Source organism: Rhinoraja longicauda, chromosome 32 (assembly GCF_053455715.1).
Source record: "Rhinoraja longicauda isolate Sanriku21f chromosome 32, sRhiLon1.1, whole genome shotgun sequence".
Taxonomy (NCBI): domain Eukaryota; kingdom Metazoa; phylum Chordata; class Chondrichthyes; order Rajiformes; family Arhynchobatidae; genus Rhinoraja; species Rhinoraja longicauda.
In genome coordinates, this window is record NC_135984.1 from 12,515,282 (window position 1) to 12,535,852 (window position 20,571).

General features: G+C 44.5%; 1 protein-coding gene across 2 annotated transcripts in view; it reads right to left on the reverse strand.

The window, feature by feature from the left end:
* The window catches only part of c2cd2l (c2cd2 like), an 87,956-nt gene that overhangs the window by 6,943 nt on the left and 60,442 nt on the right, over positions 1-20,571 (reverse strand). The window contains exons 3-12 of one of the 2 annotated variants that reach the window (XM_078426534.1): positions 18,186-18,305; positions 14,461-14,568; positions 12,703-12,816; positions 10,841-10,958; positions 8,482-8,605; positions 4,624-4,688; positions 4,381-4,508; positions 2,428-2,599; positions 1,758-1,850; positions 499-632 (exon numbers count right to left, since the gene is read on the reverse strand). In XM_078426534.1, coding sequence (XP_078282660.1) covers positions 499-632; positions 1,758-1,850; positions 2,428-2,599; positions 4,381-4,508; positions 4,624-4,688; positions 8,482-8,605; positions 10,841-10,958; positions 12,703-12,816; positions 14,461-14,568; positions 18,186-18,305 — 1,176 coding nt within the window. Of the gene's footprint in view, positions 1-498; positions 633-1,757; positions 1,851-2,427; positions 2,600-4,377; positions 4,509-4,623; positions 4,689-8,481; positions 8,606-10,840; positions 10,959-12,702; positions 12,817-14,460; positions 14,569-18,185; positions 18,306-20,571 lie in introns of both variants that reach the window. The other variant, XM_078426533.1, reaches the window with a different exon arrangement.

Sequence of the window (20,571 nt, forward strand, 5' to 3'; positions counted from 1 at the left end):
AGCACTTGCAGCGCCGAAGACCCGGGTTCGATCCCGACTACGGTTGCTGCCTGTACGGAATTTATACATTCTCCTCATGACCGCGTGGGTTTTCTCCGAATTTTCCCACACTCCAAAGACATACAGGTATTGGCTTGGTGTATGTGTAAATTATCCCTTGTGTGTAGGATAGTGTTAATGTGCGAGGATCGCTGGTCAGCGCGGACTTGGTGGGCTGAAGGGCCTGTTTCCGCACTGTATCTCTAAAACTAAACTAAAGTATAGGTCTTGCACATCAAAATGAGCAACTGATTTATGTAAGGATTAAGCAAAAGTGCGGTCTGAGATTTTGACTTTTTGGTCATTTGGTCATGTGTTCGTCTATAGCTTCCAATTGTATTGCAGCCTCTTAAAGTGCTGTTTGGCCGTACCTGTCTGGCAGTTAAAGGGACAAAGTAAAATCAACCATCCCACAAAACGCTGAAACCTACTTCAAGTTCCTGAGTGGAGAAAGGTTACCTTTGAGATGCCTGATATGATCAGCGTGCTGCATTTGGTGGGTGTCTTTTTGCTGGGCTTGTTAGCAGATTCTGTCAGTTGCCGTATCGCTGTCTGTACAACTGGATCCAGACCATTAGCCAGCTGGTTGTCCACTGTTTTCCAAACAGACAAGGTTATTGTTAACGTGGGAGGATGAGAAATGGACTGGGACAGTGGGAGAGGTGTGATGGAGAGAAACGGGGTGGGGATAGGTCGACAGACAAATTCAGAGGAGAGGTTTAGAGGGGAAGGTAGGGAAATGGATAGGGGAAGGACAGAGATAAATGGAGATACACGCATGTATGAACGAACACACACACACACATACAAGGAAGCAGAGAGACAGAGGGACTCCTTGTCTATGTAGAGTTCAACAGAAATTCCATTATCGCTGTGGATGGTTTGCCAATAAATGCCAGCTGGCTGTATCACTAACGGATGCATCATCAGACTTTCCAGAAATGCTTCACTTCACCAAAAGATGGGATATGTTTTCACTGGGAGTTGCTTCCTTAACCCAGCACCTTGTCGCTGAGATGAACACAGACCTGGGACCAAACATGGAGATAGTCACCAGGTAGATTCACCAAGCCAGAGATGAACGATGACTCTTTCTGACGGAGCTTTAAGGGCAATGATCTCCTGTCCTTGTGGCTGAGAATGTTGTAGAGTCAGTGAGCACAGATTCACACCCTTTGTTTCATTATATCGTTACTGATCCTCAATTATCCATCTACACTAATCCCATTTACGAGCAGTTGGGACCCAGAGGATTTCAGAAAGAAAATAGCGTAACGGTTTAATGAAACATTTAAAACACAAGGCAAAATGCTGGAAATATTCAGAGGATCCAAAGCCTCTGTAGAGAGTCACAGCCAACGTTTTACGCTGATGCAAGATCGTTACTTTGATAAAACTCCCCTCAGATGCTCCCTGACATGAGACTTTCCAGCATTTTATCATTTCATTTACAGCACCAACTGTTTATTTTTTGATAAAGTGTTTGGTCATTTATTCAAAAAGTCAGCACAATTGGATTGTAGCACAGAATACACTTTTTTCCCCAAGTTTCATTTCCTTTGAAATAAATGAACATCTTTTAGGAGGTGGACCCAACACTGCTCATCTTGTCCAGGTCAGAATGATCCTCATCGTCTCAAAAGGGGCTACAGTCCCAGAGGCTTTGAAAAGGAGCAGCATGCCTGAAATCAGCACATGCCCAGAGGAACACAAGTTACCATTATTGGGAAGTTGGCTGACTGGGCTATCATCCAGCTTGATGGATTTCTTCTCCGTTACTTCCACCTTGGAGGGTGACCTTGTGGGAGAATCTGAAATCAACAAACACGTGAGTTTGCAGACCTTTAGCTTAGTTTAGTTTAGAGATACCGCGCGGAAACAGGCCCTTCGGCCCACCGAGTCCACATGGACCAACGATCCCCACACACTTACACTAACCTACACCAGGGACAATTTTATAATTATACCAAGCCAATTAACCTACAAACCTGTACGTCTTTGGAGTGCGGGAGGAAACCAGAGAAACCCCACGCAGGTCATGGAGAGAACGTATAAACTCCGTGCAGACAGCACTCGTAGTCAGGATCAAACCCAGATCTCTTGCGCTGTAAGGCAGCAGCTCTACCGCTGCAACACCGTGCCATTCCAACCTTTTAGTTGAAAAGCTCTGAATATCTAGCTGCAGCCTGCTTGAGTACGTAATGGAGTCTTCCAGAGGTGCAGTGCATCTTAATGGCATCAAACATTAAATGGACTCCTTTACATAGAAGTAAATAATCCCAGAAAGAAAATGCACATTCAATCAACTGTCTCCAGAAAGGGACTGGCAAACTAGATGAGCTGATTGCACAGCATCACGATGAGCACAGTTATAAACAGGAGCCTCACCTGTTTTGCTGTCAAACTTAGGCCGGGATTGGATAGTTGTTACTGTTGTCACTATAGTTCCATCTGGCATTACGGTTCGTTCCATTTCAATTTTTTTCGTTGGGGTGACAGTGGACTGCAGAGGGACCTGTGACTGGGCTGCCTTGGCATCTGTGCGCTCCATGTAAATCAGCTGTGAAATTAAAACATTGAATATTTAATGCTATATGAGCTGTCTCTACTTCCTCCCCCGTCTCTCCATCCCCCTCTTAGGCAATAGGTGCAGGAGTAGGCCATTCAGCCCTTCGAGCCACCATGTGATCATGGCTGATCATTCTCAATCAGTACCCCGTTCCTGCCTTTCACCCATACCCCCTGACTCCGCTATCCTTAAGAGCTCTACCTAGCTCTCTCTTGAATGCATTCAGAGAACTGGCCTCCACTGCCTTCTGAGGCAGCGAATTCCACAGATTTACAACTCTCTGACTGAAAAAGTTTTTCTTCATCTCTGTTCTAAATGGCCTACCCCTTATTCTTAAACTGTGGCCCCTGGTTCTGGACTCCCCCAACATTGGGAACATGTTTCCTGCCTCTAACGTGTCCAACCCCTTAATAATCTTATATGTTTCGATAAGATCCCCTCTCATCCATCTAAATTCCAGTGTATACAAGCCTAGTCGCGCCAGTCTTTCAACATACGACAGTCCCGCCATTCCGGGAATTAACCTAGTAAACCTACGCTGCACGCCCTCAATAGCAAGAATATCCTTCCTCAAATTTGGAGACCAAAACTGCACACAGTACTCCAGGTGTGGTCTCACTAGGGCCCTGTACAACTGCAGAAGGACCTCTTTGCTCCTATACTCAACTCCTCTTGTTATGAAGGCCAACATTCCATTGGCTTTCTTCACTGCCTGCTGTACCTGCATGCTACCTTTCAGTGACTGATGGACAAGGACACCCAGATCTCGTTGTACGTCCCCTTTTCCTAACTTGACACCATTCAGATAATAATCTGCCTTCCTATTCTTACCACCAAAGTGGATAACCTCACCCTTATCCACATTAAATTGCATCTGCCATGCATCCGCCCACTCACACAACCTGTCCAAGTCACCCTGCAACCTCATAGCATCTTCCTCACAGTTCACACTACCACCCAGCTTTGTATCAGGTGGTACTTTTAATCCCTTCATCCAAGTCATTAATGTATATTGTAAATAGCTGCGGTCCCAGCACCGAGCCTTGCGGTACCCCACTAGTCACTGCCTGCCATTCTGAAAGGGACCCATTTATCCCCACTCTTTGCTTTCTGTCTGTCAAACAATTTTCTATCCATGTCAGTACCCTACCCCCAATACCATGTGCTCTAATTTTGCCCACTAATCTCCTATGTGGGATCTTGTCGAAGGCTTTCTGAAATTCGAGGTACACCACATCCACCGGCTCTCCCCTTCCAACATTTATTGTTTTAATTTCAGATTTCCAGAATCAACAGTATCTTGCTTTCACAATTCTTTGTTATCTGCGGAGACCATGGTTTGAACATGAATCTGTCAGGTCCTCAGGTGTTAAGTATTTTCAGAGAGAAAATCACCTTTGTTTTTTTTAATACTAAATATAAAATATATTGCCGAATTGGCAGAAAAGACTGAGGATAATTTTTACCTCAAGCCTTTCAAAGTCATTGTTTTCAGTTTCACTCTTTATCATTGCAGGGTGGAGGATGCAGCTGGAAGATATTTGTGGCATCCATGTTACGGAAACCTATTCGCAAATTCATGCCAACCATAGAATGAACGGGAAACTGGATGCTTCGATTTAAGTACCCACTGGCTCAAGCATATGCCCGAGCCTTCTCACTAAAGGAGGCACAATCAACAGGCCAGGCAACAGCACAAAACAGCAAACACCTGAGACGAGGAAAATGAAAGCAATTAATAAAGATGAAAGGCAGGAGAGTAAGACTACTACCTCCAGCGTGACTGATCCAGCAGAAGTGGTCGATGTTTCTGGTGAGGCTGCTAACGGAAAGGTCTGGCATCCAGATGGTGATCTCTGGGATAAATCCAGTGGGATCACACTCTGTCCCAATAGCACATCTGGAAAATAGTGAACGTGCAGGTTCTGTGAGCAATTCGATCAGTAAACTGGGCGCCCTTGCTCTCTCAGCGTATGTTGTTAATGAGGATCTTCTTGCTTCGAATAGATACTTACTCTCACTTAGTTCAGACTTTTCTAGGACTTTCACTTTCATTTCCTTGCTTCTTGCTCCCAACTCACTAGTGAGGAACACAAAACACATCATGTTACTTAAGGCACAACAGTGAAGTGTTTAATGGCAGGCAGTCGTATAGCAGAAAGAAACTCGGGAGTGGGGTCGGAACAATTAGGCACATCTTTCAAACCACCAGATGGATGGCCTCTTTGTGTGCCTTCTGATGCTGTGACTTAAGCTGACTCCACTTCTCTGTGGAAGTGTTACGTAATATTAGCTGCACCGAATGTTCACCATTCATAATGGGAATTAATATTCCAGGTGACACCATGGCCCAGCACTCTTTAGACTTTAGAGATACAGCGCCGAAACAGGCCCTTCGGCCCACCGAGTACACGTTGACCAGTGATCACCCCGCACACTAGCACTATCCTACACACGAGGGGCAATTTACGATTTAACAATTTTTTACCAAAGCCAATTAACCTTTATGTCCTTGGAATGTGGGAGGAAACTGGAGCACCCGGAGAAAGACCCGCGCAGTCACAGGGAGAACATACAAACTCCATACAGACAGCACCCGTAGTCGGGATCAAACCTGGGTCTCTGGCGCTGGAAGGCAGCAGCACTACCAACCACTCATTTTAAAAAATTGTATTCATCGGTGGTGGTGTCACTGGCAATTTACAGTCCATCCCTAATAGCTCCTTAACGGAGTGGATCACTGGGGCTATTAGGGATGGACAGTGCATCAATGATATTGTGAATCCTGAATCACATCGAGACCAGATAAGGACAGCAAACAGTCTTCCTAGAAGTAAATTAGTGAATCAAATTTTGTTTTTGTAAAACAATAGTCTGAGAGATTTAAGGTCACCATTAGGATACAAGCATTTATTAAATTTTGAAGAAAAAAAATTGAATTTAAGTGCCTCAGGTGGCAGAGTGGGATTTGAACTTGTGTCACCAGTCAGTAAAACAGGTCCCTGTGTATTAGTCCGTCTTATACGATATGAAAGAACCTTAGGAGGGAAATTGATCTGCCATCAGTCATAAAACACAAGATACATGAAATTAAAGTGACGAGTAGAAAGGATTGGGGATTTGCAACCATTTGGGGGTTTGGGGGGGGGGGTGTCAGTCTACCCCATGACAGAAGGGGAAGGAGTTGTACAGTTTGAAAACCACAGGGAAAAAGGATCTCCTGTGTGGTTTTGTATTGCATCTTATCAATAGGAAGTGACAATGGAACCTGTGATATTCTTGACTGCAATGTTCTGCCTAACATTATTTTACCTGGAATTCGTTCACAGACTGCGGGCTGCATTGATGCATGCAATTATTGCCTAATTCTTAATGTTCTCGGAAGATGATGGTGAGCTGCGGAGCTTACTCAGAGTGCTTCAAGTACAAAACGATGGCTTGCAAGGCCAGTGTGGAGCACAGTTAAATAGAAATCAATGATATTGTTGTGAATTCTGAATCACAGCAAGACCAGATAAGGACACCAAACAGTCTTCCAAGGAGTAAATTAGTGAACTCAATGTTTTTCCTTTGTTAAACAGGCTGAGTGTTTTAGGGGCACCATTAAGATACAAGCACTAGTAAAATTCCGTGGCCAGAAGCTCAGGTTGCTTTTCTACTCCTTGAGTCAGCTACCGATTACCACAGATTACCATTGTTACTGAATGAAGTGGTGCATTGATATGTTTGGTGTGACAACGTGAGCCATATGCATGATATTAAAATGAACAGAGCGCAGGAAGGAGTGGAGGACACAAAATGCTGGAGTAACTCAGTGGGACAGGCAGCATCTCTGGAGAGGAATGGGTGATGTTTTGGGTCGAGACCCTTCTTCAGACTGATGTCAGGGGAGTGGGCGGGATAGATAGAATGTAGTCGGAGTAGTAAGACTGGTGGAAGAACTGGGACAGGGGATGGGATAGAGAGAGAGGGAAAGCAAGGGCTATTTGAAGTTAGATAAGTCAATGTTCATACCGCTGGGGTGTAAGCTACCCAAGCAAAATATGAGGTGCTGTTCCTCCAATTTGCGCTGGGCCGCACTCTGAGGCCCAGGACAGAAAGGTCAGATTGGGAATGGGAGGGGGAGTTAAAGTAGTGAGCAACCGGGAGATCAGGTAGACTGAGTGGAGGTGTTCAGTGAAATGATCGCCGAGCCTGTGCTTGGTCTCACCAATATACAGTTGACACCTGGAACAGCGGATACAGTAGATGAGGTTGGAGGAGGTGCAAGTGAACTTCTGCCTCACCTGACAAAACTGTTGGGGTCCTTGGATAGAGTCGAGGGGGGAGGTAGAGGGACAGGTGTTGCATCTCCTGCGGTTGCAGGGGAAAGGACCTGGGGTGGGAAGGGACGAGTTGACCAGGGAGTTGCGGAGGGAACGGTCTCTGCAGTGAGGACAAGGGGAACTCTGTCCTTGTTACAAATGGGGGGATGGGGAGCAAGAGAGGATCTGCGGGATATCGAGTAGACCCTAGTGAGAGCCTCATCTATAATGGACGAAGGGAACCCTCGTTCTCACCTGGGTGTTCTCGATATCCCGCAGCTCCCCCTTATCCTCGCCTTCCACCCCATCAGCCATCGCATACAGCATATTATCCTCCAACATTCTTGCCACCTCCAATGGGATCCCACTACTGGCCACATATTGCCATCTCCACCCCTTTCTGTTTTCCTCTCTCTCCAACCCCTCCTCCCTTCCCAATTCTCCCACCAGTCTTACTGTCTCCGACGACATTCTATCTCTGTCCCGCCCACTCTCCTGACATCAGTCTGAAGAAGGGTCTCGTCCCGAAACGTCACACATTCCTTCTCTCCAGAGATGCTGCCTGTCCTGCTGAGTTACTCCAGCATTTTGTGTCTACCTTCGATTTAAACCAGCATCTGCAGTTCTTTCCTGCACAAGGAGTTGAGGACAGCATCTTATATGCTCCAAAGTAACTAGAGCATAATAATAACGGTATACTTACAAAAAGCCTGATACTCGAACAGAATTTAAATATTTTCCATTGCTTCTACCACAGTTCCCACCTCAGCTACCTGATGGAACTAGTCTTCTCCAAGGTCACTCCCTTCCAATTTTTGTTTCTCTGGATCATCCCTCCCCAAATAGAAGGCCTTTGTTAAAATTTACACATTGACTCTCCCTCCTGTATTAGGTACTTCCAGTCACACAGCGACCCCTAAGTATCTCATATCCAAGCTAACTCTCATCACCACCAAACCAGATGTTGCCTTTACTCAGTGTCTGCCTGTCATGGGTTTTTGGACAGTGATGAGAAGCAGGAGATCCCAGTCACATGGACATTCCTAGATAACTATCACATCCAATATTCCCAAAGCTCTCCTAACCTTTGCAGCTGATTTTCCCTACCTATTACCTTTGTTGATTAGGAAAGAACTGCAAATGCTGGTTTAAATCGAAGGTAGACACAAAATGCTGGAGTAACTCAGCGGGACAGGCAGCATCCCTGGAGAGAAGGAATGGGTGACGTTTCGAGTCGAGTCTGAAGAAGGGGCTCGACCCAAAACGTCACTCCAGAGATGCTGCCTGGCCTGCTGAGTTACTCCAGCATTTTGTATCTACCTTTGTTGATCAGATACTCGTCAATTTGACCAACAGTTATAACATAACGATCCACTCGTCAAAGAAGCAGAATATTTCAGGATTCTTAAATTGTCTACTCATCCTGTGGCCGACACGTGGAATTTGCACTTAAATCTATCTGCCCTACGATAATCTTCATGTGGTAAGATTCTGGAAATTTTTCATTTCCTCTTAAGATTCCTTATCTTGCAGTAAGGTATACGCGATGAACCATATAAAGATGCTCACAAGGTTACTTCATCGTTCCACTTCAGTACAGAGTTTGGGCTCTGGGACCTGGGCATCACACTTCTTGTTCGTTTCATCTGGGAAGGGCTGTCAAGTTCCAGCACACAGCACAGCTCTCCACAACCTGCACGTTACGAGATAAAAACATAAGGTCACACAGCAAAAACTGTACAGCTGGAATCCATGATGGCAACGATGTTTTCATGGCAGTTCAGATGTTTGGCATTGCTCAGTGCTACCCGGATTAAGGAGATTGTTGGTTAAAGTCCCACTGCAAGATGTACGCAGAGAGCCAGAGAACATAGGTTTAAGGTAACGAGGAAAGATTTAATAGGAACCTGCGGGATAACTTTTCCACGCAAAGGGTGGTAGGTGTATGGAACGAGCAGGCAGAGGAGGTAGTGGAGGCAAGTACTACTGCAAGTTTAAAAAACATTTAGACAGGTACATGGGTAGGACAGGTTTAGAGGGATATGGGCCAAATGCTCGTGTGGACAAGTTGGGGATGAGGGGCCTGTTTCCACGCTGTAAGACTCCATGACACTGTGACATAATCTGTGCCGACATTTCAATGCATAATGGAGAGGGTGCTGCAATCTTCGAGATTATGCCTTTTAGATGTGGACATTTTACCCAGAGTAAAATATCTTTCTCTAATCCATTCAATACTGTTGGTGGCACCTTGTGTCCAGAAAATACTTCCGTTGACTGCAAAATTGCATTAGAAATATTTGATTTAGTTTGAAACAATTTGTTCCCTGCCAAGGATGCAAAAGCGATTGTCAATATAGCTTTTTCTTCAATTGTCTCCGGCTGGCAGATTTAATGTCCATTACAATTTCCCCATCTCATTTTCTTCTACAACCACTCTGCAGCCAATAATTGATGGGAACCCATCAATAACCTCCTCCCATCTTCTCCGCTTCTGGCAGGGAAATGTTTGGCTTGTTATTTACCTTGAACCAAATGCCTGAGACTGTAATAAGGGGAAAGTGGGCGATGCATACATTGCTCCTCCTCCAGTGTGACACTTGTCACTAATATTTCTCCCTTTGAAGGAAGGATTTATAGCAGGCACTACTTCAAAAGGCAGCCAATATCATCAAAGTCTCTCCCCACCCTGACCGCACTCTCATTTTGCTCCTACCATTGGGACGAAAATACAGGAGACTGAAATCGGTGATCACTGGGTTCAAGAATAGCTTCTTTCCAGCAATCACCATCAGGCTCCTGAACACGATATAATACAAATCCCAGCAGCTATGAACTTCTGTGGACTGTGTCCATGGTTGCACTACGAATTTGTTTTTCTGCACCAGTATTATGGTATTAATTGATTGGATTTGTAAAAATGATTATATTTATCTGCTGCTGTTACGCTGCTGCAAGTCAGAATTGTATTCTGTTGTCAGTACATATCGCAATTAAACACTCTTGACTATTGACTCCTTGCTGTCATTTTCTTCCCAGTTCTGCCCTTCTCCGCGGGAACAAAATGTCGACTAAAAAGCCACTTGTGTTGTGACCTAAGCTTTGACACCAAATGTTACAAAGGCACTGAACCTCCTGCGACTACATAGACTGCACATTTGTGCCATATTCTTGCACAGAAAATGTAGGACAACGTCAGCAATGAACATGAACTTAAGCAGTCTTTCAGTACAAACTAGAAGCTGACGTGAGAGAAGTCTTCCGAATAATGAAGACCTACAATCTCAAAAGGGAACTGATTCGTTCACATACTTTCTCACAAACCATGAGATAAAGCAGAATTCTTAAGATTCATTTAAAAGAAAATTAGGTTGTTCTTTAATGGAGAGGAAGATGGAACATGGAAGGGGACTTGACATATATCAGCACTTATGGGCTGGATCTCTATCTGCACTCTAATGCAGGAACCCCAATGATCATCTCTCTGTCAATAACTATGGGAACTACACTCGCCCCCCTGCAGGACCTATACCTCAGGAGGTGCAGATCCAGAGCCAGCAACATTATGGGGGACCCCTACCACCCCAGCAACGGACTGTTCCAGCTGCTACAGTCAGGCAAACGCCTCCGCTGTCACGCTGTGAAAACAGAGAGGATGAGACGGTGTTTCTTCCCACAGGCCATCAGGACTGTTAACTCTCATATCACCAGGGACTCATTTAATTTACTTTATTCATTTATTTTGTTGTGATAAAAAAAAATATTCTATTCTGTTTTGTAGTTTAGCACAATCCGCAGGTGTTGCCACTTTCATTTCACTGCACATCTTGTATATGTATGTGATAAATGAACTTGACTTGACTTGAAGGGCACTCTGAGCATCACCAAATTAGAGGATCAATTGCCTCATGTAATCCAAAAGCCTTACCCGCTTCTTCCACTCTGCTGATATTAGCCTTCAGCTGTCTGATCACCAGCTTACCCCCCGCATTAAGAGCGACCTTTGATGGGAGAGCTGATGTCTTACCAAGTTTCTCCCCAGGCACCTGAGTGGAAGGATAAAGAAATTATTACTTGGACAGATTAGCCTGAATTGCATTGGGACAAATCCGTGCTTCCATGGATCCAATTACAGACCCCAGCCTCGGTGGATCGGGAACTCATTCTGATTATTAGTCCAGATCTCTGGCTTTCCAGCAAAATGCTAATGTTTACTTTATACATCATGGAAACAGGCTCTTCGGCCCACGAGTCTGCGCTGACAAGCGACCTGTCCGTATACTGGTACTACCCTACACACTTGGGACAATTTACAATTTTTACCAAAGCCAATTAACCTACAAACCTTTACATCTTTGGAGTGTGGAAGGAAACTGAATGGAATCAGAATGAGTTCCCGATCCACCGAGGCTGGGGTCTGGAAGTGGAAGGAACTAAGGTCACCCAGAGTAAACCCACGTGGTAACAGGGAGAACGTACAAAGAGCGCCCGTCGTCAGGATCGAACCCGGGTCTCTGGCGCAACTCTACTGCTGTGCCACTCTGTATCTATCAGGGAACTTATCCACCACATAATCATGGATGTGAGAGCAGTGGTGGCAGCAAAATTCATAACACAATGCTGACAAGAGAAAACTGCGATTATGCTCCACATTTGCTGCACACCACACATGGGCCATCAACCTTCACTGAATACTCTTGCACCTACCTAGTCTCTAATTCCAACACTAGGTGACCAGTGACTTCAACGGGTTAGAGGCTAAGTGGTACAACAGCCGGCAAATGCAATTCTGTCTGTTGCGGGCCCCCACGCCCCATATTCACTTGTATCATTCCATAACTCCAAAATAGCCTTTCAGAAATAACTACGATCCTGCTATCTTCTGGAATGTTTTTTTAAATTTAAGAGATACAGCATGGAAATAGGCCCTTTGGCCCACCGAGTCCACGATGTCCATTGATTACCCACACACTAGTTCCATGTCCTACACACTAGGGGCAGTTTACACAAACTAATGAACCTACAAACCTGAATGTGTTTGGAATGTGGGGGGAATCCGGAGCAGCCGGAGGAAGCCTATGCGGTCACAGGGAGAACGTACAAGCTCGCGCAGGCAGCGGCGGAGGTCAGGATCAAACCCGGGTTTCTGACGCTGTGAGGCAGCAGCTGTACAGCTGTACCACCTCTGTGGTTAAAAAAGGAAGAAAGAACTCTATCCTATAAGCACATATGTACGATACTGTGATAGAGGGGGATGTTTATCATATTGTTTACAGTGTACTATGTTTACATAGAAACATAGAAAGTAGGTGCAGGAGCAGGCCATTCGGCCCTTCAAGCCTGCACCGCCATTCAATATGATCATGGCTGATCATCCAACTCAGTATCCCATACCTGCCTTCTCTCCATACCCCCTGATCCCTTTAGCCACAAGGGCCACATCTAACTCCCTCTTAAATATAGCCAATGAACTGGCCTCAACTACCTTCTGTGGCAGAGAATTCCACAGATTCACCACTCTCTGTGTGAAAAAAAACGTTCTCATCTCGGTCCTAAAAGACTTCCCCCTTATCCTTCAACTGTGACCCCTTGTTCCGGACTTCCCCAACATCGGGAACAATCTTCCTGCATCTAGCCTGTCCAACCCCTTAAGAATTTTGTAAGTTTCTATAAGATATTCTGTTGTGCAGTAGTAAGTAATAATTGCATTGTTCTATCTGGGACACATGACAATAAAACACTCTTGACTCTTGTTTTCCAACAGCATTGAACTATACAAGTGCTACCTACCGCAGTGTTTCCTATATGTGCCTTGAGATTGATCAACATGGCTGGACTGGTGCTGACAATTGTATCTTCAATCAATTCTTTGATGGTGGAGATGTCGGCTTTTCCATCATTCCCCTGTGCAGACAAAAATACAAGTAAATAAATCCAGCAGCTCCCCAGCATGTTGTGCTGCAGAATTGACTTGCTCGCAGAATACAGAACACGGACACAACACAAAAGATCCAACAGAAGTAAACAGCCGCCTCCTCCACCTGTGGTCTGTTGGCTTTGAGCAAATGCTGAAGAGAAGTCTAACATCAACTTGACAAAGAGAATCACACAGGTGACATGGACACACTTAATTGTGCAAATATTCTGAAGAAGAACCCACTTGCATTACACTGCACCTGGCTGCAACTTTTGTGAATGTGATGCATGCATTACTGCAATGCATTGTTTTATGAAAGGTAAAAACTGGAAGATTGATCCACTGATGGTGACGCCTTGAAAATAGCAATGTTTGAATAAGACTAACTAGAAGATCAAGGTTTAGGTTTAAATTGTCACGTGTGACCAAGGTACAATGAAAAGCTTTGTTTCGTATGCTACCAAATCAAATCAGACAATACAAAATATAAATGCAATCAAACCACACTCAGGTATAATAGGAAAGATTCAGAGTGCAGAATATAGTTAACATCTAGAAATGGTGCTAGATTTACAGGTAGAAAAGAGGTTGAAAAGAGCAGGATGATTGTATCGGATGATAGTAGATCCTCCTCTGGGACCAGCGTATAAAGAATCGGCAGTCTCCAGCACACTCTGGCAATGATGTGGAAAGAGTGGTGATCTGGGTCAGGTTGTAGCTCTTCCAAGTATAAGAAATCGTGATGGTTTATCATATGAATATGGTTTCAGGACTGAGACTTTTAAAGCATATTTTTGCTGTTACAAACCAAAGAACAGGAAAGCTTTCACCATTCACTGCTGTACCAACTGAACGTTAACACAGTTAAATAAGCACAAGATGTTTTATAAAGAAAGCCCACATTATCTGGGGATTCAGTTTCAGATACTCAGCAAAGTATAATTGACCTGTGACCAGCTACACATAGAAAACAGAAAGATAGCTGTCATCTGTAATGACTTTCATTTAATACCTCTTCACTAAGACATTTATACATAAACATACACTTTTCCTATCCTGTTTTCATTGTTCCCTGTGCCTCGGGAAGAAGACAGAGGAGTCAAAAAATCATGTCTTGGGAAGAAGGTTTAAGAGTCTTAAAGCCAGGTTCAGGAACTGCTTCTTCCCAACAACCATCAGGCCACTGAAAACTACAAATACCAACTAAACTACAAACTGTCTTGGTTGGACTTCAGGCTTTTGTTTTGTATTGCACTAATATATATTTTTCTATTTATTGACCCTTTTTTTTGTTTGTCTCATTATGATATCTGTTGAGTCCTGTGTTTCCAAACCTGTTATGCTGTTCCAAGTACGGAGTTCATTGTTCCGTTTCAGTACATGCGACAATTCAACGTTCTTGACTCATTGGAACACTTCATAGATGGTAGTGTGCTTGTCAAACAACACAGAGATGAAATCACGGGCAGCAGCAAGCAGCAGAAATTGTCTGACTTCCACACAAGGACAGGTCAAAAAATTGGGATCGCCGTTGAATGTAAATCTCGTTCCCTTATTCACATATCATCACTCGATTACAATTCTGGTATCAAGCAAAATTAAAAGATTTGAACTATTTTTCATTCCCTTACCCCTCTCTGTAGTTTCGGGATGACCGTGAGGGTCAGAGCAGGAGGCTCCTTGAACGACCAAGTGACCAGCAAGCCTTTGATCTCTGCTTCTTCCAAGCAGATCTCCATCTGTAGTAAGATGATAAATCAGGTCACCAAACAGCAAGCAGAGGTCCCGTCGAATGTACATTGTCCACACACATCCATTTTTTGTTCTCACTGCCTCTCCTACTTCTGTCAACTTGAAACTTAGAATATGTTCTCAATTCTGATGAAAACCCCCTTCAGTCTGAAACATTCAGTCTGTCCGCAGATGCTGCCTGACCTGTTGAGTGTTTCCAGCATTCTCAGCTTTGGTTCCAGAGATTTCTAGAAATATTTTGCTTTTGGATCATGAGTTCGCTGGATCTATTGCCATCTACTTTCACCTTGTATCACCATGTCTTCCGCCAATCCATTTTTCCTGCCTTCCTTCTCATCCCAGACCCTCCCAATTGTCCTCCGTACCCCTCTGCCCTCACCCCGCACTTTAAAACATATTTTGCATCCAAAATCTGTCTTAAAATAATTGACCAGAAATACTGATTTTCTTCCATCACATTTCCCACCGTTCATTGATAGTGCCTGACCTGCTAAGTGTTGTCTGTATTTTCTGTTTTTATTTCACGATACACATTGATCCTGGCACCTTTAGCATGTGGCACACTGAACGAAGAAGCCAGCACCTTCTTAAAAGGTGTTTTATCTGAAGAAGGGTCTCGACCCGAAACGTCACCCATTCCTTCTCTCCTGAGATGCTGTCTGACCTGCTGAGTTACTCCAGCATTTTGTGAAATAAATACCTTCGATTTGTACCAGCATCTGCAGTTATTTTCTTACTTTATCTAGAATCAATATATTTCTGTAAATAGACACAAATTGCTGGAGTAACTCAGCGGGTCAGGCAACATCTCTGGAGAGAAGGAATGGGTGACGTTTCGGGTCGAGACCCTTCTTCAGACTGACTCTCAGTCACCCATTCCTTCTCTCCAGAGATGCAGCCTGGCCCGCTGAGTTACTCCAACATTTTGTGTCTATCTTCGGTACAAACCAGCATCTGTGGTTCCTTCCTACACATTATATTATTGTAGTTGGCATGCGCCAAATGGAAAAAATAAAGATCTCCTTAATTTCCACCTTATATTAGATTTAATAAATCAAATTGTGTAACCAGATTATAGCTTTCAAATGTGAGTGCCTGCAGCAGCAGTCTAATTTGTGAATCATGCCTTTACAGTCCCTTCTTCAGCAAAGAATAATATTCTCATGTCATCAAATAAACGATTTAGGACATATAGGTAGGAAAAAATCACATTGAATCCTTGCCATCTTTGCAATAAATCCACATTAACAGGCAGCTCTTAGTAGCTATTAAAGCTTTTTGCTATTCAGTTTCAAAGAATTTAAGTGCTTTTTTTCTGCAGAATAATAATAATAATTGCAATCACTCTGAAGAAGGGTTCCGACCCGAAACATCACCTATCCATGTTCTCCAGGGATACTGCCTGACCAGCTTTTTGTGTCTATTCGTCAGTAATAATTGCTTGATGCCTTGATGTGAGATCCTGCTTGCTCTCAATCAGCTGGGAGGCAGGTGGCGCCATGACAGGAGGGCGCAGCAGTATCATGTATTTTTGTTCTGCTTTTATCAATTAACAAGGGACAGGGGGAGTGAACTGGCTGTCTGGCTGTTTTCTCTGCATTGAACTAGTTTTGTGATGGAAGAATCAGGGAGAGCGTGAGGGAAAAATGCTCCCTTGGGGCCTCTTTCTACAAGACAACTGACTGATCCATTCTAATCACCGATCTACCCCCAAACAAAGCATTCCAACATCGCCACAGTGTACAAAATGCAGTGCAATTAATTCCTCAGGCTGCTCACACAGTGCCTGACAAACTCATGATCTCTACTCTCCAGAAGGAAGGGGAATATAATGACCTGGAGCTTTTCTTCCAAACTGCATAGCAGCCTTATGTGGAAATATCTTGCTGTTCATTCACACTGCTAGATCTAAATCCTGGCCCCACCTACTCAACAGCACAGTGGGTGTATCTTCACCAGAAAGAATGCAGTTGGCACCAGAGAGTAGCTCAGCTTCTCTGGGGTGATAGCCAGGCAATCGATGCCGGCCTCTCCCTTAGCAATTCAGTAAATAAATGATTCCTGGCTCAGGAGAAGTATCCCACGGAGAAAATAAAATGAATACAATCAGTAATATGTTGTCTGAAGTTCAGAACACAATGAGGAGAGACTCAACATACCTCAGCGGGACAGGCAGCATCTCTGGCGAGAAGGAATGGGTGACGATACGGGTCGAGATCCTTCCCTCTGAGGAAGGGTCTCACCCTGAAACTATGGGTTAACCATGGGTTTTCTCCGGGTGCTCCGGTTTCCTCCCACACTCCAAAGACATGCAGATTTGTAGGTTAATTGGCTTCAGTAAAAAATTGTAAATTATCCCTAGTGTGTAGGATAGTGCTGGTCAGCGTGGGCTTGGTGGGTTGAATGCGCTTTGCTCTATCTATAAGCAGCAGGCAATAGGTAGCCACAAAGCTGCAGGCAATAGGTAGCCACAAAGCTGCAGGCAATAGGTGGCCACAAAGCAGCAGGCAATAGGTGACCAAAAAGCTGCAGGCAATAGGTAGCCACAAATAAGCAGGGCTTATTTGTTAATTTTTTTTTGGTGAGAACATTCCAACCACTGATGCTGTGGAGAACATTGGGAGCAGGAGGAATCCGCTCCCACCAGCTCCAACTCCAGGCAGGCCAAATGACATCCCCTACTCCCATATTCTTTCAATAAATCCGAATCCATCTAAACATCCATCAAGAATAGTGAAAGGCCTGGAAGAATGAATTTGGAGAGGATGTTTCCACTCGTGCGAGAGTCTAGGACCAGAGGCCACAGCCTCAGAATAAAAGAGAGGAGAGGATGAGGAATTTCTTTAGTCAGGGGGTGGTGAATCTGTGGAATTCATTGCCACAGACGGCTATGGAGGCCACGTCAATGAATATTTTTAAGGCAGAGATTGACAGATTCTTGATCAGTTTCGGGTTATGAGGAGAAGGCAGGAGAATACGGTTGAGAGGGAAAGATAGATCACCCATGATTGAAGAGCGGAGTTGGCTTGATGGGCCAAATGGCCTAATTCTGCTCCAAGAACTTATGAAAACCCTTTCCTGCCAATCATGTATTGATTTTGCTTTTGAAATCGATACACTAGGTGACATCTACAGCGTTTTGACAGGAGGTTGTAAATTCGAACCGTCACATTACTCTCCAACATTTAGCTCTCATTAAAGGATCGAGAAAGGAGTTTGTTCTTCCAGATTGACCCCACTGAACCCGTTCAACACTCAAGTCACTTCTGACAAGGATCCAAATTCATTTGAGCTGTTATAATAATGAAATCACTTCAATTTCTGTACCGTGCTGACAAATCTGCACTGTAGATCTGCACTCAAGATCCCCTTCTTGAGTTTGTGGGTCCAGTGTACCATCCCAGACTGGAAAGCTGGGAGCGGAGGGGAGGGGAGGAGAGGGGGGGGGGGTAGTGCAGGTAGCTGGTAGGAGAATCGGATGGGAGAAGCAGGTGGAGGTGATGAGGGGGCAAGAGGAGATATGGAACCAGCATAGGATTAATGGTTTGCCTGGGCACGATGGGCCGAAGGGCCTGTTTCCATGCTGTTTAACTGCACTGATTACCTGAGCTTGAAGTGGAGCCAGAATGACTTGGTAGGAATCCATAGACACGGCAGCTGGAGACTGCTGAGTGACTGACACGGGGAACTGTACTGCATCCACCGCTAAATTGCAGCAAAGTACCTAGAGGAAACAAATGGTTAACAATTAAACCCTTACATAACAAATATTTCAATCCCTATCATTTTTTTTCCTGAATATTCCACAGGCTGTCATTTATAATTCAAAGACGGTCAGTGCATGGATATAAATAGATTAGAGGGATGTGGGCCAAACAGGGGCAAGTCAAGTCAAGTCAATTTTATTTGTATAGCACATTTAAACACAACCCACGTTGACCAAAGTGCTGTACATCAGTTCAGGTACTAATAAACGAACAACTAAATGGCACATAAACATAACAGCACATACATAAACAGTTCACAGCGCCCCCTCAGAGGGCCTCAAACGCTAGGGAGTAGAAATAGGTTTTGAGCCTGGACTTAAAGGAGTCGATGGAGGGGGCAGAGGGGACTAGTGTAAATGGGGCATCTTGGTTGGCATGGGCAAGTTGAGCTGAAGGGCCTGTTTACGTGTTACATGAGTCCATGAGTAAAGGTCTCCCTGGTGCCTTGGTCAACACTTACCCCTCAACTAACGATTAAGGATAGGTTAACTAACCATTACATGCCGTTCCAGGGATGTGAATGCCCACCCCCACATACAAACAAACTCCCATATTATTAAATTCAAATATATTAGAATCCATGGGCACGGCAGCTGGTAGTGCTGCTGCCTCACCGCACCAGAGGCGCAGGTTCGATCCGAATCTTGAGTGCTGTCTGGATGGAGTTTGCACGTTCTCCCTGTGATTGGGTAAGTTTCTTCTGGTTTCCTCCCACACCCCAAAGATTTTTTAGATTTTTTTTAGATTTTAAATTTAGAGATACAGCGCGGAAACAGGCCCATCGGCCCACCGGGTCCGCGCCGCCCAGCGATCCCAGCGACATTAACACTATCCTACACACACTAGGGACAATTTTTACATTTACCCAGTCAATTAACCTACGTACCTGTACGTCTTTGGAGTGTGGGAGGAAACCGAAGATCTCGGAGAAAACCCACGCAGGTCACGGGGAGAACGTACAAACTCCGTACAGACGGCTCCCGTAGTCAGGATCGAACCTGAGTCTCCGGCGCTGCATTCACTGTAAGGCAGCAACTCTACCGCTGCGCCACCGTGCCGCCCTGTGCTGGTTAATTGACAGCTGTAAATTGCCCCGAGTGTGCAGACAGTAGATGAGAAAGTGGGATAACAGAGAACCAGTGTGGATGGGTGGTTGATGGTCGGCGTGGACTCGGTGGGCCAAAGGCCAAGCTTCCATGCTGTATCTCTACACTAAACTAAACTAAAAGTTTGATCTATGTACTTACGTTTATTCCTACCAATGGCAGAACTAATTTCCCTCCTCTCTTGCCTCTCTTTAGTTAGTAATTGTTTTTTCTAAACAACCTGATTTATTTATTTTTGGCACCATTCATTACAATACCATGGAGGTAAGGTTACCATGGACTAATGTTTTAGCATTTTCCACTTTAAGGACAGAATCAGCTTATGGCCGTCTGTGAAGATGGAACTTGTTTGTCACTGTGACATCCTGTAATCGACCACTGCTCCACTGTCTCCAGGGACATTGTGTGTGCTATATTTCCTACATTGCAACCACAGTTACTGGAAGTTATAGATCTACAGGGTAATGATGATAGCTTGAGATAGCTTTAGTAACGATCAACATAGCTGTAATGAACTAAATAAAATCTCTGTGCTTACAGTGTGGTGCACAGCAGCTTAAGAGACTGCAAAAGTCGCAGCTAAATTGTTCCTTTTCCTTATTTAGCAGTTATTATTGCACTGCGACTGTCTGTCATATGTTGAAAGACTGGACCGGCTAGGCTTGTATACACTGGAATTTAGAAGGATGAGAGGGGATCTTATCGAAACGTATAAGATTATTAAGGGGTTGGACACGTTAGAGGCAGGAAACATGTTCCCAATGTTGGGGGAGTCCAGAACCAGGGGCCACAGTTTAAGAATAAGGGGCAGGCCATTTAGAACGGAGATGAGGAAAAACCTTTTCAGTCAGAGAGTTGTGAATCTGTGGAATTCTCTGCCTCAGAAGGCAGTGGAGGCCAATTCTCTGAATGTATTCAAGAGAGACCTAGATAGAGCTCTTAAGGATAGCGGAGTCAGGGGGTATGGGGAGAAGGCAGGAACGGGGTACTGATGGAGAATGATCAGCCATGATCACATTGAATGGTGGTGCTGGCTCGAAGGGCCAAATGGCCTCCTCCTGCACCTATTGTCTACTGTCTATTGTCTACAACTGCACTAAAATGTAACTGCACTACA